Below are 23,465 nucleotides of genomic sequence, written 5' to 3'. Positions count from 1 at the left end.
AGAGCAGGCCAATGTTATTGCTGTTAAACATTTTTGTAATAATACATGAGCACTGTTGGAGCAGCTGCCTGAGGGTAGTGTTACCAGCACGCATGTCATGGGTTCAATCTCCAAGCATTGTTCTTAAAGTGATGAAATGTATACTGTAAGCTCCTTTGGATACAAGTCTCTTATGAACCCGAAGGTTTAACTTCTCCTTTGGTGTTAAAATTATGAGAAATATTGAGGATATTTTGCGGAGTCAGCCACAGGTTTAATTTGTAAAGGAGCGTTTAGTTTAAATCTAGTAGATAAAAAAGCAAATGAAACTGGATTCACAGGCAATAATATAAGGTTTATCATATTTTTGTAAGACATTACAAAGTGCTAATGTTGTGTAAGAGCACCACATAGATCACAATGTCTGCCACAAAATGTTATTGTAAAGTGCATTAATGGATTTAAACTGTGGAAAAATACTAAAAACCTGTAAAATGACATGTATCAGAAATACATTACTATGCTGCAAAGACATTTTACAGTAATAAACTGTTCCTAATACCATGCCATCAAAAGTAGTTCAGGAAGGAAGAGATGGCTACTCGTTTCTCTCAGTGACTGCCTCTGGAACTAACAGTATGCATTTTACAAGACAGCTGCTGGGCTGAGGCTAACTTCGTTTGGTTATGATCACAGAAACAGTGTTTGTTTAAAAAACAACTTACTTGCTGCATTGAATTGTGCTTTTTATCAGCTTGTACTTGTTACAAATGACTGCAAATGTAGCTAATCACCATAGATATGGCTAATTACTATAGATAATCATGAGTTAGCTAGCTAGCTTATGCTACTACAACACATTTACTGTTTGGCACTTTAGGCTCACCTGTTTTCTGAAAGAAATGGGTCAGAAGCTGTTTGCTGTTTTGTTGCTTTAGCACTCTCTGCTCCTTCTGTTTGCTTTCATTTTAACCGGGTCAGAATTGGCAGACAACCACTAACAATATATGTGAAGATCAAACCACTTTTGCTTTTGAGGTGGGGGGAGGGAGGGGGGTCAGGTAAACAACAGCAGATAAGCAGAACTTATCATGGAAAATGCAGTCTTGTATAAGCTATTGCTATAATAGTAGAGAGTAACAAAATTAGAAACCAAAATCAATTTATTTCCATGGCTTTTGGAGGGCCCCCATCCAGGAAGGGGCTCTGGTTAGTCAGATTCATCATTACCCACTGTCCGACGCCCCTGCCAGGGGCTGCAAGGACCATTCCAGAACCTTCACTTTATTGTAAAGTGCTATTATTGTCAAATGAAAGCATCTAGGACCAACAACAGCACATATGCATGGCAGTACACCTAAATGTAAAACTAATAGAGTAAGCTTCTGAGTGCTGAAGCTTATTGCTTGTAAAAATTGTCTATCCTCTGTTGGATCACTCACTACAGATTTCCAAAATCCCTCTGGAAGCAACATCAGCAAAATAACTGTGCATCAGTAGCTTTATGAAATGGGTTTCCATGGCCCAGCAGCTGCACACTTCACTATCTGGCAGTCTGATGGACACATCTGGATTTGGCGAATACCAGGAGAACGTTACCTCCCTGGATGCATAGTGCCAACAGCAAAGTTTGGTTGAAGAGGGATAATGGTCTGTGGATGTTTTTCAGGTTTTGAGCCAGGTCCTTTTGTTGTAGTGAAGGGCAATGTTAAGATAAAGACATTTCCGACAATTATATACTTCCAACTTTGTGGCAATGGTTTGTTCCATCATCACAGTACCCCACTGCACAAAGTGAGACCCATAAAGACATGGTTTGACAAGTTTAATGTGAAGGAACTCCGCCTGCACAGAGTGCAGGGTTGGGATGAAATGGAATACAAGTATTCAGAATATGTATTCAGAATACAGAAATTAAGTATCTGGATTTAGTCCAAGTTACATTTTGTAAAGGCAGTAATCAGTTAAATTTTACATTTACGAGAGAATACTTAACCATAAAATAAAATTAATCAGTTCATGATTAAGTACTTAATCATGAAATAAAAATAAATCTTCAAAAGAAACACCATCAATGCTTGTTTACTATTTTAAAACCAGCACATGGCTTGTAGAAAACTAACTAATCTAGGACCTGAATTAGCGGCTTTTTTACAAACACAGAAATTCCTGTTAAAGCTTGAGTAGACTGATAAATTAATATTACTTATTAATCTCAGTGTTAATAAACAAACTAATGATCAAACTAATAATCTCCTCATTATTAGACATTTGTTAGTGATAAGCTTAGCAGGGGTTTGGAACTGGACTCCTGCTCAGGGTTATGGGTGCATCAGTGCACAGAAGCAGGCGATGACAGAGAAAAAAGTAGAGAATTTCAGACCTTCATTTAAATAACAAGCAAATCTTCCATAAAACACATCAATAGAAAAATTACATGAAAAAACTGCCAACCAGTTACAGTGAGGAATAATGTGAGTTGAGTAAAAATTACAGCAGTTTTTTCACTGGTCTTATCAATATGTATGCTAGATGTATTCTAAATGTATTCTGAATGTGTTACTTTTTTATATGTTGTAGCGTGTACTGAATACATTTTGGACAGTTTATTCAGCATTCAGCCATCACTACTTTTTCGAAGTATTTTGCCCAACGCTGACAGAGTCCTGAGCTCAACCCTCTGGATACCTTTGGCATGCATTAGAATGGTAATTGTCTTTTATGGCTCAGGAGACTTAAAGACCCTGTTTACACCTGGTTACTTCATGTGTCTTGAGTATCAGGATTATATCTTGATAAGGCCATGCCACATAAAAATGGAAGTGTAAACGCACCCAAGATGCATTTAAAATGGATACAAATTTGATCATTCAAACCACTACAGGAGGTGGTTTGAGACGCACTTGAGCCATGTGTTATAGCTGTGTAAATGCATTTGTCTCTCCAAGACACATTTAACACCCAAAACCCCTCCCAGTACAACCGAAACTCCTCCCTATGCAGCACTTCACTGGGCATGTGATCCATTTCTGCGAAGAAGATAATCAAGGAGGATGCACATGGTTGGGGACTAGACGAAATAAAATGCTTAATAGCAATATGGACAGACACTACTGTGCAAAACAAACTGAAGACAACTTACAGGAACTGTGCAATGTTGAAACAAATATCTAAACAGCTTTGGTTGCAGTGCAATGAGCGAATTTGTATATTCTGTCCCACACAACAATCGTATCTCAGTCTGACTAACTGGAGATGCATCTGACTACCAAGTGTAAATGCATGTGGCTAAAATCTTACCAAGATACAGTCCAGATACTAGTCACATGAAGGCCCAATCCTATTTCACCCCTTGCCCCTACTACTTTGCCCTTAGCCCTTCTTTTTGTACATTTAAAAAATACAATAACCATTATATAATCTCAAATGTCATGGTCCAACATGCATAACAAGCATCAAAAATCCCTAGTAGTATGCTGATGTCTCTGTAGCTAGCTTACTAAATTTCCCGTCCCACCTTAAACAGTCCAGCAGTTACATTCTGGCACCTCAGGTGTCGGAACTGCTGCACCATTTAAGGTGGAAAGGGAAATTAGAACAAGAAGCTGGCAAAAAGCTGACTTAAGCTTTATATCATGAAAGAATTAGGGGTGGGCAATAACAAATAAGTGTTACACCCCCCTTCTTTGAAAGCATATGATGCCCTAAATTTAACTAAAACCAGCAGCAAGGCTCCTGAACTTTACCGCTCCTCTGCTGTCACTGCAAGCTGGCAGAGTCGCCTACAGAGCACCGCTAGTAGCCTGTTAATGAAGTAATGTTCTTTTTTATTTGAGTACCCCTTGTAACTCAGTTCCAAGGGGCAAGATGACACTCGAAAACAAGGGTTAGGGGTAAAATTAAGAAATGGGATTGAGCTGAAGTGACTTGGTGTAAACAGGGTCAATTTCTTACTTGGACACTTGATGTCACACTGCTAATACTGCATATTACATTCATATTTAATGCAGCTAGTCTTAGATCATAAATTGTTCTAAATTAACCAATACCTAAAAATTTTGGCTAATTAGCAGCTCTTTTGGTTGTAATGAATAGAAACAGAATATTTCATATGTCATACTTGGCATTCTCTATGTGATATCTAGCTTTCATGAACTGGACAAGGTTTATGTACTTTCACCTTTGGAATCAAGGCTTACATACCTTGATTCACCTTTCTGCACCACTACCATGCTTAAGCAAGTAAAAGGAACTATTTGATAGTGGCAGAGGATTAAATGTTATTGTCTCCTTTGCGTGCGATTTGCACTTAAATATCTCCCCTCGTGTGAAAATGTAAAAAAATATATTGCTAATAGATTGTTCAAGAATGATGATTAGGAGTGAGAATACATGCATGAGTGATTTGTATGATTTATGCGATGGAGCATATTTCAAAATTATTTGTTTCTTTATTTTTCAGTGACTAGATACTCCCTCGTGCAATACTGTGAAGAGCCATGCTACAGTGCTTTTGTAGCCCGTAATGTCTATACACTTTTCTCTTTCTAAGTTTCTAATTTTATGTATTTGCATACCTTAATACAAATGATCAAGGTTGATATTATTTTCTTTTTCTTTGAAAAAGTAATAATGCTAGTTCACACACTTCCAAAGTAATGACTGTAAGCTTTCATTACTACATTAGGCTTGTCACTTCTGTACAGACCTAAAGAAGCAAACTGAAGTATTTGACTATATTGGAGTAAGTGAACAAATCATGTAAATCTGATTATTGGCCAAAATGTCACTTTAAGGATGTCTTGATGATGAAAGTTATTTACAGTGTGTGCACATTAGGCATAGCCGTCAATGCACTGAAATTAACACAGTGCTTTTTGAGTGCTTCATGTATATTTTCCAGGTTTGTTGTTGTACATGTTGAGCAGAAATTGAGTGGTATTCACCTCTTTCAGCATGATCTTTCTTGGAAAGTGAAATAATTGGGTCAAGGGGGATGGCCAATATTTCATCATTTCCCTTTGCCTTAGAATGGGCCAGCACACCATAACTTTCTGCCTTTGTTAGATACAGAAAGGCAACACAATGTGTGTCAAAACATCAGAGTAGCTTAGAGACATAATGCACTCCCACCTCTTGTTGCTGTCAGCCTGTTAACTCCACATGCCTCCAGCTAATGCAAACTGACACTGTGCCTAAATGTGAGAGCCAACTGAGTTTTAAAAAATGTAATTTAAATTATAATTAAAAAAAAAGAAATAACACATTTCACACAGCACAAAGAAATCATCTACCACCTGTAATAATGGATTAATGGGGTTACTCAGAATAAGCTTTCACATAGTCTGTTTAAGAATCAATGTAGTGGTACCTGGGTCATGCCCTGGGGCATATCCAAATGTATCTGGACACCATTCTAATTAGTGGTTGTGGTAACAGGTGCATTAAGCCATGCAATGTCCATATATCAAGGGTTCTTCATGTCAATGCCAACACCATAGAAGATGTCAACAATTTGACTTGATGTCTCTGGTTCTAATGTTTTGCCCACAAAGTTATGACTGGCCATGTGTAAGCCATGTTAGTGCAAGTGTATTGCTGGCACAACATGAACGCAGGACAGGAAGATGTTTAGACTAAAGTGGCTTATGATTTTATTTAATATCATTTTTATTAATTTGTTACATTTTCAGTGCCTAAATTCAGTACAGCAAATAGGCTTAGGCTAGATTTCTGGCTGGCTTCTACTTGTCACTAGAAGGACAGACACCCTTGGAACTGAGGACTGTCATAGGACTGAGGAACAGGGAGGAGATGGGGTGGTGGTGGGGATTATGAAAACTTCATCAAAGAAGACAGAAGGTAATGTGAGTTTATAGTGTTAGATTTGAAGGAGGTGGGGCATGTTCCTCCTCCCAAACTTCTTTTATTCCATATTAACTCCATTTTGTGATTTAAGACCGTGGACATGTGGTGGTAGTAAGGGAAGACTGATTGAAGGAGGGGAGAGAACTCCGAGAATGGACTGGAGTTCTGGTTGGCTTCTGCCTGTCACTTTGAGGGCTAGGCCCCCAAAAGAACTTCAGGATGAACTCAGAACTAAGCAAGGTGTATGAAGAGTATGATTGAGGGACCTTCACGTGATGAGAAAGATCTCTGTCCTGCAAGAGCTGATTCTGACATGGTGGCAAACTGTAGCTGCTTAGGTACAGAACTTGGTATTAATGTATGTCAGAGGGATATGGAGGAGCTGGATATAGAACAAGGAGTTGGTCAGATGATCTAGCATTTAGGTATCTGAGTAAGGTGTGGTGAATTTAATTCAGCTGCTACTTTTTTATTTAATGTGAGTTTTTTAAAGTATTAATACATGCTTATTTGGGGACCGGTCTTGTAAAAAGTTGCCCTTTTTTTCTTTATGTTTATATTCTGATTGGTGTATAACAAAAAAGGTTTGAAGCTTTGAAAGTTTACAGTGATGGTCTTTCTTTCCAAGGCCAAATCCTTGAGAAAAGTAAAGTAGCTACTCTACCCTGTCAATGAAAAATTTGTATGCCTTAGCAAAAAACAGCCTAGCCAACATCAGAAGCTTATCAAAGTCACACTGGGGAAAAAAGAAAATATCGGCTCAGCTCTTTCCGCTGATCATCCCCTGGTGGAAAACATGCTCTCATTAAACTACTTCCATAATACAGGAGAAATTACACAATGGATGCCTGCAAGGAATTCATGCACATTTGAGAGAGAGAGAGAGAGAGAGAGAGAGAGAGAGAGATTATTGATCTCTCACAAAAAGTAATAGGAAAAACTCAAGAAAGGAAATTTTATTCATCATCTGGACACATCTGAACAGTGTACTTTAAGATGTTTTCTAAACATCTTAATCACTGCATGTCCAAATGTTTGTAGACACGCACTAATCCAACATTTATTCCAAAATAAAGAGTATTAAAAGAGTTTTTTCCCTCATTGTTGCAGTAGCAGCATTTACTTTTCTGGGAAGGATTTACACTAGATGTTGAAGCATTGCTCTAAGGACATTACCGCAAACTTAAAAACTGATATTTGACCTGTCATATACAGTACTAGCCTCAATACATTGATGATGCTTAATTCAGTGTGGTATTCACCATCTTTTGTAGAATTCACATTTGACCTACACGGGAGACTGGGTAGGGTTGTTACACAGAGTAAGTTTTATATTTTATATTTATAAATAAATAAATAAATAAAAAATTATATTATAGTATAATATTATTTATATATATATATATACAAGGCCTTTTCAGCACCACAATGGCAACATACAAATGCTGGTCTTATATATGTATACACACACACACATACATGCATATATATATATATACATATAATTATATAATAACTATTACATACAGAATATTACAGGATGATATGAACATTTGTTAAAAAAAAATCTATGTTAATCAGCTGTGCAAATAGGCATTATGTTCAAGAATCAAAGTGAGAAGAGTTTTTGTTATTCTTTCTCATCACAGATGTGCTGAGAAATGAACAAAATGTAGTTTCTCCAGGACACAGTGCCACATTTAATACAGAACAAAAGCAGATAACAGTGCAGCCGGGCAATAAAAAACCCTCATATGAGTAGGGGTTGCCAACATAGGGGCCCTAACATGGGGCCCAGCATGTGCTCGGTTGCACGGCTGACCGGGGCCCCACTTTGAGAATCCCACATTAAGCCCTCACATGAAGGCTTAGAGAGGGGCCAGTAACATGCCCTTGGTTTCACAACTGACTGGGGTCCCACCTTAGGAAGCCCATACTAAACCAACATATTAGGGGAAACCCATACTGAGCCTTCATATCGCATGTGCTGGCAACCCACACTTAGCCCTCATATCAGGGTTTATGGTGGGCCGCTGACATAGGGGCCCTAAAACTGGAAGCCAAATTTTTAGCCCATATTTATGGGCCATTGTTGGGATGGCCTGCCAACACTGAGGCCCACATGTTCCCACCATTTCATATTATATGCAAGCAACCCACATTTAGTGCCTTTTAAATGGGCTAGGTATGGGTTTGGCCGCTTTAACACTCTATCAATATATATATAAACATTACCACAACGTTTATTAAGACATAATGTCTGTTCTAAATATCGAATATTAAACTTTGCTCAAGTTTAAACATGACAACAAATAAATTTAGTTTATTAAGTGAGTATGTTAGTTGTTACAGTTACTTGTGAATTACAATCAGGATACAAAGCTTGATGTGTCCACAGATACGGCTCACAAAGGTTTCATTTGCATGTTAGGTACATAACTGCTGCAGTAGAAGAATGTCCAATGTCCAGAAACTTCCAACCTGAGAGACCTTCTAACTGCACAAATCTCAACCAAACACACAAGCTCAAAAACACTATGGAAGATAAGGTCTGCTAATGTGAAAAATAAATAAAATAATAAACAATAAAATAAATAAATCTTAAAATGAATGCAAAAACATGTAAAAACACAAATGTATACATAAGGTCTGACATTAATGCCTTTGCATGCATCAATAAATTATTTATTATTTTACTTAAAAGTTCTATTAGATAATTACACTAATTATGTAAAAATGTATTATTATTAATATTGTTGTTATTAAGTCATGTATGAGATCGGATTTCGGTGGTAATTTGTTCAACTGGTAGTGAGTTTTTCCATTCCACTTAAGTAATGCAGCAGTTACATGCTGGCACCTGCACATGTGGAATAACTTAGCTGCTAGCTAATATAGGAAGTTGTAGATGGTAAAAATAGGCAGTAAAATATAAACATAGCTAAAGTCATACTTTTCCTTTTAATAACTACAAACTATGTTTATCTTTCTCAGTTAAAGAATCAAATTTAATTGTCAGTTAGTTAGCTAACTAAAATAGCTATGGTAGCTAGCTGACTACACTGAACGAGGCTAGTAAAAAAATTAAACTCAAACTGTCTTCCTTGATAAAGTCTTCTCCAGTTGCTGTTTGCCTCTTTACATCATCACACAGACAAAACTTATTAGCTATTATAAAAATTTAATTCAGTTCATTCCATATTTTGTGTTTTTACACTTTCACTCTTCTTTGCTCGGCTTCTCTCTCCACAGGTAAGCTTTTAAGTTGTTGTGCAGATACGACGAGAAGGGTCTGGTTGCAGTAGGGCTCTGCAGTGCATGTGTGACGTACATGCATCCCCGACTGTTGTCATGTTTTTCTCAGTAATAATATCACAATTCATGTGTATATTGCATTTAGCATGTTTGAATACAGTGCAGTGAGCTAGCCTACATAGTGATTTGGTAATTTCTTGCTATACAGTGTTTTGTTTTTTACTATAGGTTAAAATTTATATGACTTCCTAAGTTTAACATGAAATACCAAACTATGCAATGTAATGTTACAAGGTCATTCTCCATTTGGAGGGGGGAACCCATGTTTTTTTTGTTTTAATAATAAAGAGAGTTTAAGAGTCCTGTGTTTTCAGGACTCTTAAATTACATTTTAACATAGTATTTTTAACTCTATTAAACTGCTTCCTTGGGTCAAGGCATCTTAAGGCATCTCAAGGCATGAGAAGGCGAGTCTATACTTGCTTATTATATTTCATGAATTTACTTATTTTCATTTCAAATCTACTCTGGGCCCACCATGGGTTAACTGATGACTGATGTGGGCTCAGCAGACTAGGTGAGGAGTGACCCACAGTGGGCCTGTATCAGATTATCTGTGGGCTAGCACAGTGGTGTACTGCCCAGACAGAAACCCTTTAGAGCCCACTGTTAGATCAATGATATGGGTCCACTGTGGGCCAGTACAGGGGTGTCTGTTGGCTAGCCCTAGCCCACACAGCCCACAGAACCCCTCAGTGGGCCCACATGGGCATGTTTTGCAGGAGTTAACCACTACAAACCTGATGCGCTTCAAAGCCAATCCAGATCCTTAGTACAGTGTAACGACTACAGAGAGGCTGTGATAATTTACCTTACTTAAAAAGCTGTGGTGCAACAACTAAATTCCTACTTGCATAGGTATCACATACATAAAAGTTTTCAGTTTGGATTTAGGCCTCATCATAGTACAAAAACAGCACTAGTGAAAATTGTAAACAATCTCTTATTTATTTTCTGACCAAGGACAGACCACTCTATCCTACTAAACAGACTAGAAATCCTTGTAGGAATAACAGGAATAGCTGTTTCATGGTTCAGATCTTACTTGACTGATCGCTAATAGTTGTATATGTAAAAGGCAAATCATGTATTCATACAAAAGTCAAGCGTGGTGTCCCATAAGGCTCTGTTTTAGGACCTCTATTATTGGCATTGTAGGGAGGAACTAGGGAGAAGTGCATTGACACACAATTGTGGCCCAGTGCTGGAGTTGCCACAAATATACAATTCTTATGCACACTGGACATTCATATGAACAGTGCTTATTTTCCATTTTCATTTTTGTGTAATATATGGTTTAAAGGTGCTGTTATTATTGTCTATAATACCATAAATGACCATAAATTCATGCTAGTAAATTAAAAAAAATGGCCTTGATCAGTGTTACTATGATAGTAGTACCTGGCTTTTTCGATGTTTTACAGATGCTACACTGTTAGCAGAGCCAAAAATAAATCTTTATTTTTCTGCAGGATTAAATAAATACATCTGTGATTTGCTGAGAATTCTAGGTGTATATGACTATTGTATATATGTATGTATATTATAATATGTATATATTATATTTCTTCTTATTGTGGCTGGTATTACCTCCACCAAACAGTCAGCCCTGGGAAACTGCTACTGAATTCTCAGTGGTGGCCTACTCTTCAGTGGTAATGTCATGGTTGTCTTAAACTCCACATTTTTGAAATGATAATAGATTCCCCCATTGTTTCTTTTTTAGTTGTTTTTTTGATGGGCTAACATTAGACAATAACAGATAGATAGATAGATAGATAGTTGGATAGATACATAGATAGATAGATAGATAGATAGATTATTATTATTATTAGTAGTAGTAGTAGTAGTAGTAGTAATAATTAGGAGTTCATGAAAACTTCAATGTAGGGTGGGCAGCTAGTCCAAGGCAAGTGGCAGTAGCTGGGGCGTGGGCAGCTGGTCTGAAGCGGGTAGCAAGGCAAGTGGCGGTAGCCGGGGTGTGGGCAGCTGGTCTGAAGCGGGTAGTCGTTTACTCGGAAAAAGGTAGGGAGATGGAATTAGTTTTGTTCTGTTTGGGTGTATGTAAAACAGAGAATGTGAGCATTTCCAGAGTGTGGCTAATGACTCCGGCAGATCTGACTATAACAGCTTAACTAAAAGGAGAGAACCAAAAGGACACACAGATACGGGAGCACCCTGAAACAATTTGGCATCCTTCCACTTCACCGTCGACAAACCTGAGTGATTGTGTGCGAGCGGCGGGACGACAGCATCAGCGTCTCAGTTTACTATAATTCCCTGTGTCCATGGACCCCTGGATCTGCTGCCTTTATCTAAGGGGGAAGATTGACTACCAAAAGCTAAACTGAACAAGTCAGTTTTCAGCCTAGATTTGAAGATTGCGACTGAGTCTGAGTCCCGAACATTTTCTGGAAGATCATTCCAGAGTTTGGGGGCTTTATAAGAAAAGGCTCTTCCCCCAGCTGAAGCCTTCTGAATTCTGGGAACCATTAAAAAGCCAGCACTCTGTGATCTGAGTAATCGTGGTGGCTAGTAATAGGAAATAAGGTCTTGCAGGTACTCAGGAGCGAGCCCATGTAGGGCTTTTTACGTCAATAAAAGAATTTTGTAATCAATATGAAATTTAACAGGCAGCCAATGAAGTGATGATAGAACTGGGCTGATATGATCGAATTTTCTAGTTTTAGTGAGGACCCGACTGCAGCATTTTGAACTAGTTGAAGTTTACTTAAATTCCTGCTTGTGCATCCTGATAGTAGTGCGTTACAATAGTCTAGCCTTGAAGTAATAAAGGCATGTACTAATGTTTCTGCATCATGCAGGGATAAAGGTTTTCTTATCTTGGCAATGTTGCGAAGATCTCTAATATTAATATAGCTCTCTAATATTACCCTTAGTTACCTCAGACTGCCGCAGACGAATATCATTGGCTGGCACTTAGCACAAACACAGCCCCTATCATTATCACTAGAGGTGGAAAAGGGGATTAAACTAAACTAAACAAAAATACCAGCAGTAGCCATGATATTGCAGGTACTTACCGCTTATGGCTGATTTAGGAACTTACACCAGAAATGTTGCTGTAGGGGCGGGCAGTCGCTCGCACAAACGCGTAGGTGTGCAGTGCAAGCTTTACTTTTTGGTTCCCCATTGAATCAAGCTTTGCCTAAAGTTTATTCCAGATTTACCAGCTGCACAGCTACAAAAGGAACTTACAAAAGATTGGTTTTGATACAAATGCACTAAAATAGACCCAAAATTACCTTTCAGACAGACAACAATGCGCAGCACTGAGTAATTACAAAGGTTTGGGCCCAGTTTTATCCTATACACACACACACACACACACACACACACACACACACACATATATATGTTCTAGAGGTTGCTTTGTGTAAACACAAACTGGTTTTAAATGCTAACAAAACTAAGTTCATGCTGTTTTCCAGATCTACTAATACTGATTTTAATTCTGTAAATATCACTACCCTGATGGGATCCAACATTGAAAGAGTCACAGTGTATAAATACCTTGGCATATGGCTGGATGATAAACTCACTTTTAAACCCCATATTATTAAATTGATTGGCAAATGTAGACAGAAGCTCGGTTACCTATATAGAAATAAATCCTGTTTCCCCATGTATGCAAGAAAAAGAATTGTTGGGGCAACCTTGCTATCTGTCATGGACTACGGTGATGTAATTTACAAACACGCATCTGCCAGTTCCCTCAAACCACTGGACTCTATCACTCTGCTCTGAGGTTCATTACTAGAGACATATATAACACTCATCACTGCAGACTGTATGAAAAAGTTGGATGGCCCTCACTAGCAGCACGGCAGGAAACACACTGGTTTATTTTTATTTATAAAACACTCTCCGGCCATATGCCAGAATGTATTACTTCAATGATATCTGTAAATAATTATATTTATCAGACTCACTCCAGTGGTTGGATCACATGCCAGGTACCGAGGGTTTTTACTGAACTGGGAAAATCTGCTTTTAGTTACAGTGCACCAGCGAGTGGAAACTCACTACAGGAAACACTAAAGCTCAGCTCGCTGGTGTCACTCTTACTCTCTAACCACCTCCACTCTGCCTGCAACTGTTTTACCTGATTTTTTACCATTTTTATCTTATTTTCATTATTTTATTATTTATTTGTTAGTTTATTTATTATTATTCATATTCTTATTTTAATTATGATTATTTTATTATTATTTTAGTCATTTTAATAATTTTTTCCTTTCCATTTTAGCTATGTTTTAATAATTGCTTTATATTTTTTACTGTATTTTTATGTATTTTTATTTTTAATGTTTCACTTCTTTTTATACGTACCTGATTTGAGTCTTTTTTTATTAATTAAGTTTACTTTTATTATTTGATACGTTCTTATACATTATCAATCCCTTGCTCTGTATCAACTCGGCAACTTTGTAAATGAGGGTCACCCTCAATGTTCTCCAAGATTAAATAAAGGTTGATTGATTAATTGATATGTACATGCTGTCAGAGTGTAGCCATTAACACAGCAGCAGCCATTTCAGACAACAGATGTTATACCAAATTCTGACTCCTACCACAGAACACGACTCTTTTTCACTCTATGCAAATCACTCAGACATATGGACCAGATTGCATTCGCAATTTCTGTTGTTTCTATGTGTAGAACAAATGAGATTTTTCCTGAAATCCTCCTTTTTTGTTTTTCCTTTACACTTACCTTCAACAGAAACACACACCCATGCACACATACATGCATACTTGCATGACCACACACAAACACACAGGCCACAGGTATACAATCTTGTTTCCATAAGTTGGGACGCTGTGCAAAATGTAACTAAAAACAGAATGCAATGATGTGCAAATCATTCAAACCCTATATTTAATTGAAAACAGTGTAGCTTTGAAAGGGAAGTGTTTTCCCATTCCTGGTTGATATAAGATTTTAGCTGCTCAACAGTTCAGCACTTTGTCACATCTTTCGTTTCATAATGCGGCAAATGTTTTCAGGGTGTGACAGGTCTGGACAGCAGGCAGGCCAGTTTAGCTCCGGGACTCTTGCACTACTGAGCCATGCTGTTGTAATATGTGCAGAATATGGTTTGTCATTGTCTTGCAGAAATAAGCAAGGTCTTCCTTGAAAAAGAAATCATCTGGATGGCAACATATGTTGCTCCAAAACCTGCATGTATCATTCAGCATTAATGGTGCATTCACAGATGTGCAAGTCATCCATACCATGTGCACTAATGCACCCCCATACCATCACAAATGCTGACTTTTGAAGTGTGCGATGATAAAAAGCTGGACAATCCCTGTCCTTTTTAGCCCTGAAGATGTGGTGTCTATGATTTCCGAAAAGAATTTAAAATTTTGATTATTCAGACCATAGGACATTTTTACACTTTGCCTCAGTCCATTTTGAATGACCTCGGGCTCAGAGAAGGCAGCAGCATTTCTGGATCTTGTTTATATATGGTGTCTTCTTTGTGTGGTAGAGTTTTAACTTGTATTTGTCGATGCAACAATGAACTGTATCATAGACAATGGTTTTCATAAGTGTTCCTCACTGTGCATGAAAGCAAAACACACATGCTTCCTTTTTCATGTCCAGTTGATTGAAATGTCTTTTTATTGCTCTTATAGTGGAGATGTAATTTCAGGTGTAAAGCTATGTATATATATATATATATATATATATATATATACATATATCTTTCAAGATAAAAAAAAACAAATAGGTGAGCAAATTTTTTACAAAACAAAACAAATGTGTTTTAACTGAATATGTGATTGAATCGTAAATGTTGCAGGTTTCTCAGTAAAGTAGTACCAAGGCATTGTGTAGCAACAACCTGAAGTTTTCAGCAATAGCAGCTAAGCTCAGTAATTATGTTTTTGAAACCTCCACAACCCAGCCATGTGCCAGGTAAAGCTCCAAAACATGAAATTTTAAGGCTAACACTGACATATATATGTGTCTAAGAGTAAATGTACTTCAACTTTGAGGGATGAAATTGACTGACTGAGCTACAACAAAGAATGTGGGATGTTTTGTCGTACCTTCTGTGTGCATCACAGTTTGGCTGAGAAGTAAGAAGCTACATTAGCTGCCAAAAGTAACCCATCAAACCACATAGCTTGTTTATTGGTGTTTTATTCTGTACATGAAATGGAAAGAAAAGCTAGATTTGTGTGAATAGAACAGGGTTTAATACTAGTTAGCCAAGCTCTGCTTAAAAATGGGCGTTTAAAGCATTTGAAGCTTGTCATAGATGTTCAAGTGGTTTATTCTTTACATTGTTGTAGTTTGGTAAAACATAAGTGAATCTTATTGAAAGAGACTGTTAACTGTCTGCTGTGCTGTTCAGCCTAGACCTAGTTAAACAAAGCATTTCACTTCATATCAGGGATGTAGAAAAGTGTTTTAAGTTAGGGGTGCTGAAATTTTTTGGCAGCATATAGGTGACATCACGCTAAATTCTTTGTATGTGTGTGATTTTTAGTTGAATTATTTGAATAACATGAACTGAACGTATCATGGTAAGAGACAACAGACAAGCACATACGGCTGACACAGTAAATGCTAAAGCACACTCTCTGTTGCTAGACAAATTTTATGCAAATGAGCTGAGTGTCAACCAATCAGACTGTTGATATGAGACGTGGAACCTATTTGTGTCACACCCATAGTCAACCTACAAATCTAGCAAGAGCTAGTTAGAATGGTTAAAAAAATTAGACAAGGCAGGGACAGATCATGGTGTCATGAGGCCACTGGGCATAAGTGTCTCTGTAGGTCCCAACATCCCTATGCTTCGACAACAATGCAAAAAAAACCAAAACAAAACAAACAAAAAAAAAAACTAAAAAAAAGAACTTTAAGAAACAGTTTACATTGGTTGATGTGCACTTTGAACAATGCTGGAAAAAGGTGAAATATAAACAAACAATACCCTATTATTTTCTGCACAGTTATACTTCTATTTAGTCAGGGGGCTTTTTAATTATTTTAAATATTGCAGGGTGTGGGTGGGCTGATGGGTCTTTAAGTTATTTCATAGCAACCAGCAAATAACAAGGGCTTTTTGTTCATCCAGTAGCCATCTAGGTCCTTGTGGTCTAAGCCCCTCTGAGGCCCCTGAGGTCCCTGGCAGTCAGAGGCCCCTGGGCACTGGCCCTATTCCAGCCCAGTTACCAGGGCACAGAAATAGCCTACAACTCCTACTTGTGTTTTAGTGACATGCCACCAAAACAACTGGTGATGGATTCACTTCACTCTAAAATGCAGCATCAACGTAAACAGTGCATTGCTACTGCAGATTCTGAGCATATGTAAATAAAACAAAATAAAAATTCACACAAGGACCTTTGCTATGCTCAAAGTAAGTTCTGTTCTTTAGGTTGCAAGATGATATCAGAATTCCCAGGGTTCCCAAACTTGCAGCCCACACAAACACCCACAAAAACTTCCACAGCCCACAAGATTTTACCAGCCAGATTGTTTTTTTCTGACGTGCCTAATGAGAAGGCTGATTTGGCAGCTACTGTGTGCTGCAGGTCAAGCTCAAGAGAGGAAAACTGCAAACAGAGTTCTGGCTCGATTTGACAAGTTTAGATACGTATTCACTGTGTTTGGTTTCTAAATGATGGTGTTATTAGGGTGGTGCATCATTCCAATTCATGCAGTGACACTGACATGGTGGTGGCATATTAGTGTGTGTTGCACTGGTATGAATGGATCAGATATATTACCCACACTGCACAATGCGAGAAACACTAAGCCAAACTCAGCCAAAGTTGCTGCAACAGTGTAGTACAGAGAGAGCCAGGGCTTTGGGAAAGCTATTGTAGTGGTTGTCCGCAGCTCACAGCAGAGGGGGTCATAACTGGTTCACTAACAATTTAATCAAAAGCATAGCAGGAAATCAGCTGTGTTCCAGTGTGGCAACCACAGATAAAGAGATTCATCAAAAGCCAGGCCTGAGGGATCCAGACTGTTTTGCTGTGGCCTGAAAGAGCTGTCAAAAACAGAGTGACCCCTGCTGGAGCAGGAGCTTTTTCTCCCTTGCAGTGGTAATCGAGGCAAGGCAAGACAAGTTTATTTATATAACACCTTTTATTACACTGCGGTCATTCAAAGTGCTTTGCAAAAGATATAAGAGAATAGAAATTAAAAACATGATTAAAACAGGATTATGAACAACGCTTACATGGCCAGGGCCTGCTAGTGGGTAGTCTGTAAACTAGAATAGCTCAACTAGTTTGCATTGAGGTTCCTGTAGTAACTGAGTAGTAAACCTTAGTATGTAATATGATGCAAGAAGAAATAAACGTTACATTAAAAAAACAAAAACTAAATTGGATAAGAGAGTGCCATTACAATGTAGAAGAACAGTGTTTTAAACTGAGCTAAAAGCCTTAAATAGGAACATTTTCAGCCTAGAGTCTAGATTTAAAGGTATTTAGGTGTCAAGGCTCTTCAAATGCTCTCTATCAACTGGGTTCATTTAACAGCAGCATAGCTAAATGTTACTTGTCCACGTTTAGTGTTTACCTAGGTAGGACTAACTGACTAATTCCTAACGACCTGAGAGTTCTGCTTGGCTCATATTGCTACAGCATATAAGCAGTACTCTGAAGAGTACTTAGCTTTAAATGAAGCCACCCCGACAGGCTATAGCTATGTACATAGTCCTTGCTTAAATGGTCGGGGTGGAGGCGTAGCAACCATTTATACCAATACTTTAGGAATAAACCAGAAAGCAGACCATAGTTTCTCTTCTTTTGAAATTTAGTTTCTCAATGTTAGCAATCAAGGAACAAATGAGAGCTCATTTTCGCTCATCATAATCTACAGGCCACCGGGCCATACTCTGAGTTTTTACAGGAATTTACTGACCTGTTATCTAGTTTAATAACAATCTTGAATAAAGTAATAATTGTAGGAGATTTTAATATGCACATAGACAAACCACAGGATCCGCTAAGTAAGGCATTTGTATCTATTTTAGACTGTTTTGGCTTCACTCAAAATATTATGGGGCCTGCTCATTACTGTAACCACACTCTAGACTTAATATTAACCTTAGGTATAGACATTAAGCATTTGGCCATCCTTCCTCAGACCACAGCAGTGTCAGATCGCTACTTAATCTCATATGAAATCAGTTTTAGTCATATGTCCATCCACACGCTATAGTGCTAAGCGTACTATAACATCGTCTACACCCCATAGCTTTATTGAAAACCTTCCAGATCTTTCATCCTTAATTAGCTGTCCGTCTGAACTTAATGAATTAGATATGCTGACTGAATGTCTGGAGGACACCTTTCGCTCTACTTTAGATATTTTGGCTCCACTAAAAAGTAAAAGAATAAGGCAGAAAAGGCTCGCCCATGGCATAATGATCATACTCGAGCTATGAAACAGACTGTTAGGTGATTAGAGACTAAACTTGAGGTTTTCCAATCTGCCTGGAAGGAGAGTCTTATAGACTATAGGAAAGCACTAAAGTCAGCACGTTTAGCCTATCTCTCGTCAATGATTGAAAATAATCCAAGACTACTATTCAGTACAATCTCTAAATTAACTAATAACCAAGCAGCTACTGAAGCCCAGATTCCCTCTGCCTACAGCAGCAATGACTTCATGAACTTCTTTAATAATAAAATTTAATCGATTAGGCGCAAAATTCAAAACGCACAGCTAACAAGTGCAGTGTCCTATAAACCTAATCTAGATCTAGAGTGCAGTATAACCACTACAGAGATGCTGGAGTCTTTTACTTTACTCCAACAAACAGAGCTTGTCCAAATTATTTCGTCTTCAAAAACAACAACTTGTATACTAGATCCAATTCTTACAGGTTTACTTGAAGATGTTTTGCCAGAAATAACCAAGCCTTTTCTATCTATAATAAACTCTTCTCTCAGCTTTGGCTATATTCCAAAGTCTCTTAAATTAGCTGTAATGAAACCCCTAATTAAGAAACCTAATCTTGATCCCTCTGAGTTATCAAACTTTAGACCTATTTCAAATCTTCCCTTTTTATCAAAAATTTTAGAGAAAGCCGTGGCAAAACAATTATGTTCCCATCTGCATAGGAATGATATACATGAAAAACTTCAGTCTGGCTTCAGGCCTCGCCATAGTACTGAAACAGCGTTAGTGAAAGTTGTGAATGATCTTTTATTATGCGCTGACAAAGGAAACATATCCCTACTGGTTTTACTTGATCTTAGTGCAGATTTTGACACAATAGACCATTCCATTCTATTAGACAGGCTTGAAAAGCTAGTAGGAGTGACAGGTAAAGCTCTTTCGTGGTTCAAATCTTACCTTAGTGATTGCTATGTAAATGGTGAATCATCAGCCCTCACAAGAGTAAAGTATGGTGTTCCACAGGGCTCTGTCATAGAACCTATATTATTTACCTTATATGTGCTACCACTAGGTACCATCATTAGAAAACATGGCATCAGTTTCCACTGCTACGCCGATGCTACACAATTGTATATTTCAGCTAAACCAGAGGACAAAATTGAACTTAATAAGATAGAAGACTGTGTAAAAGACATTAAAGACTGGATGTCAAGTAACTTCCTCTTACTAAACTCGGACGAAACAGAAGTTCTTCTTCTTGGTCCAAAAGCTGCTAGGAATAATCTGCCTACGTAACTCTTAATCTCAAAAGTTTCTCAATTGCACCAGGCACATCTGTAAAAAGCCTGGCCGATCTGGCCTTCGATGAGCACTTTACCAATATTACCAGAATAGCTTTCCTCCACCTGCGTAACATCGCTAAATTAAGAAATGCACTGTCGCAGGGTGCAGAAACGTTAGTTCACGCCTTTATTACATCCAGGTTAGATTACTGTAACGCTCTGCTTTCTGGTTGTTCTAGCCAAAACCTTAACAAGCTTGAGTTAATCCAGAACGCTGCAGTCAGAGTTCTCACCAAAACCAGGAAATTTGACCACATTAGCCCAATTTTGTGTACCTTACATTGGTTGCCAGTTAAATTCCGCATCGAGTACAAAATTCTTCTGTTGACGTATAAAGCTTTGAATGGCCTTGCTCCTCAGTACCTCAGTGACCTTAGTTCCTACTATCAACCAACACGCCCACTTAGATCACAAGGTGCTCATTATTAGTACCTGTCACCTTCTGGCTCTCCCTCTTAGTTATGCTGCCATAGCCAGGCCTACCGCTGCACTCTGTCAACTCTCTGTTCTGTTTTGTCACCCATAACAGAACTAACTATCTGTCCCCCTTATCCCCCGCTCCCACCCCTCTTCCCCCCCTCCCCCTCTCTTTCCCTAAGCTGAGCGGCTGCCCGTCCTAAGAGGGTCTGATGTGAACACCACTCAATCCCGTCCCAGGGGGGTCTGATGTGGCCAGTGCTCCATCCTGTGTGGTGCTGTCGCTTCCATACCCAATACTGTACAGAACTGTAAAACTGTATCCATTTATACTGTTTTGTGTCTGTGCTGTTATCTGTTGTCAACCAGAGGAGGATGGGTTCCCCTTTTGAGTCTGGTTCCTCTCGAGGTTTCTTCCTCCTGTTGAGGGAGTTTTTCCTTGCCACTGTCGCCGAGGCTTGCTCACTGGGGACGTGGACCCGGATTCTCTGTAAAGCTGCTTTGTGACAACATCTGTTGTAAAAGGCGCTATATAAATAAATTTGACTTGACTTGACTTGACTTCCTTTCTTTTACTCCTATAGTGAGAACTCTGGCAGCTGTATTTTGAATCAACTAAAGCTGTTTTTTGGGAGTGCAGTTAGGAGACCGTTACAGTAATCAGTCCTGCTAGAACTAATGCCGTCAATGAAATTTTACAGGTTTCTGAGAGTCCAACCCAGTTCTCAAGTCTATCTATACAAATTTTATAGTCAGTTTTATCAAAGGCAGCACTGATATTAAGCAGTAGTAGAACTGATATGTTTTCAGAGAATTTAAATGAATATCATTAATGATCTTAATTACAGCAGTCTTAGTATTATGATAAGGCCAGAATCTTGGTTGAAATAATATATAGTCAAATAGTCAAAAAGGATAGGATAGAAAGCCAGTGAGTTGCATGATGATGATTATTTACAACAGTTCAGTTATAAATCTGTCCCCACCACCCTCATTTGTGAAAACCCATCTTTTCCATTAAGGTGAAAAGTTATTTGTTGCATGTAGTATTAAAAGAAAGTAACGAGAATAAGGCACAAGACAGGTGATGCTATTTGATTCCTGTTGTTATCATGTTATGTTGTCCTCATTATCATTATCAAATCTGCTTTTCTTCTTAAATTCGCCATCAGCTTTAACTCTGTTTCTCATTTCTCTCTCTCTCTCTCTCTCTCTCTCTCTCTCTCCCTCTCTCTCTCTCTCTCTCTCTCTGTCTCTGTCTCTGTCACACTTGCAGACCAGGCTCCTGTAAAGAGGAGATAAAATTCCAGAACAGACCAGCCACAAAGCCAATGTCCCCATCTGACTTCCTTGACAAGCTGATGGGAAGAACCTCTGGTTATGATGCATGCATTAGACCCAACTTTAAAGGTGAGACAGAAGGAGGTGTTTGCAATCCATAAAAATATAATGTATGGACAGTCTACAATTTCTTATTCATCCCATGAAAGGAGCCTTACTGTTTAATATGTTATTTGTCATATCTACAATCTCTGTATGATTTTATCATGTCCTAAACATGCATACATACACTGATTATGGAAGAAAAAAACCTTACGTTTATATTTACATTTATGAAAGTGCAATCCAGAGAGCTATGAAAGAGACTGGTTGGCACAAATCAGTGTCAATTTACATTCCAACCAAATGTTAAAAGCCCAGCACGCTGGTCAGGTTATTAATAGCCTTTGACCTCAAGGACACTTTTTCACAATAAAAAGTTTTGGAAATTGGAATGTGTATGTTTGATATTACAACACCGAAACAAAATAGTGTCCATTACAAGCTAAAAATAATGCAACGTACTTGTCTTTCCATGACAGAGAAGAGCACTTCCAAGTCATATGTGCAGCACAGATGTTCTGTACCCAGAATTTCCTCATGTTCTTGATAGCTACTGCTACACTGGCTACCTAGCATTGGAGGCATCATGAATAATACTATAATATAAAAATCGGTTTTATACTACAGACATTGACCACTAAAATGTAATAAAATGAGAGGCGATATTGTATTAGCCAATGAGAATCAAACTCACAAGGAGGGGCAAGGGCAATATCTACCAGCAAGCTAAAGCAGCCCTGCTTATATAACAGCTAAAACAGTAATATGGCCAGACACTGCACGCTGGTGCCTAAGCAAGCTTCACTAGCAGAAAGAGCAACAGGGTTGAACACAGAGTTAGTTTGTTGAAGAGATCCATCATCTGGTCACACTGGTATACACAAGAGTAGCTCCTCAAGCTAGAAAGCCAGAGAAACTAGAATCAGTTAGACCAGGGGGCAAGGGCCTTGCTGGTAATAAAAGTGGCCACATACCTATACCTGTGGAAGATAAAAGCAAATTTAATCATTCCCCTGTCAGTGCAGTAGGTTGAGCTGCCAAGAAAGGGCCAAGATCTCCGTTCAAAGTATGTGCCATTAGGGCAGAGGAATGTCATTACAAATGTTCATACATCTCCATTTGGAAAATCAGCTTGAAAACAAAACAGCCTAATTACACACCACCAGGAAAGTGGAATTACCATGAAGAAATTACCATGGATAGAGTTCATTTTATGCCTTGAAACTCTTAAAAACATACAAACCCAATTGGGGTTGTACCTTTTTCTTTTTTTTGGACACAGTAGAAATCAAAGTAAGTGCTTAACATTAATGTTATTTTCCCACCTCAGGCTGTAAAATCAGAAACTATATGAGCTCTTTTCATAATAAATGACTAGGTAACAGGGTTAAACACAGAGATCATATTCCCCATTTAGTTGATATTAATACAGTAGAAAATATACAGTATACATCATCAAATAATTGAAAGTAAAAAATGGTTAACAGGGTTGCAAGTAACAGGGATGCAAATTCTGTCTAAAATAAACTAGCACTCCGATGGTTAGCTTGACAGGATACACACATTGCATGCTATCAGAGAAGTAAAAGAAGTGAAGCATCTGAATACATTGAAGTAAAAGCTAAATAATTGGGATGCTGTGCAAAATTTGAATAAAAACAGAATGCCATGATGTGCATATCATTTAAACCCATATTTAAAATTAATATAGTACAATGTCAAATGTTGAAACTGAGGAATTGTATTGTTTTTTG

General features: G+C 38.1%; 1 protein-coding gene across 1 annotated transcript in view; it reads left to right on the top strand.

The window, feature by feature from the left end:
• The window catches only part of glra4a (glycine receptor, alpha 4a), a 67,639-nt gene that overhangs the window by 5,192 nt on the left and 38,982 nt on the right, over positions 1-23,465 (top strand). The window contains exon 3 of the mRNA XM_036567735.1: positions 21,605-21,738. Coding sequence (XP_036423628.1) covers positions 21,605-21,738 — 134 coding nt within the window. The remainder of the gene's footprint in view (positions 1-21,604; positions 21,739-23,465) is intronic.

The sequence above is a fragment of the Colossoma macropomum genome, unplaced genomic scaffold (genome assembly GCF_904425465.1).
Source record: "Colossoma macropomum unplaced genomic scaffold, Colossoma_macropomum, whole genome shotgun sequence".
Lineage (NCBI taxonomy): Eukaryota > Metazoa > Chordata > Actinopteri > Characiformes > Serrasalmidae > Colossoma > Colossoma macropomum.
This window is presented reverse-complemented; position numbering and strand designations above follow the sequence as displayed.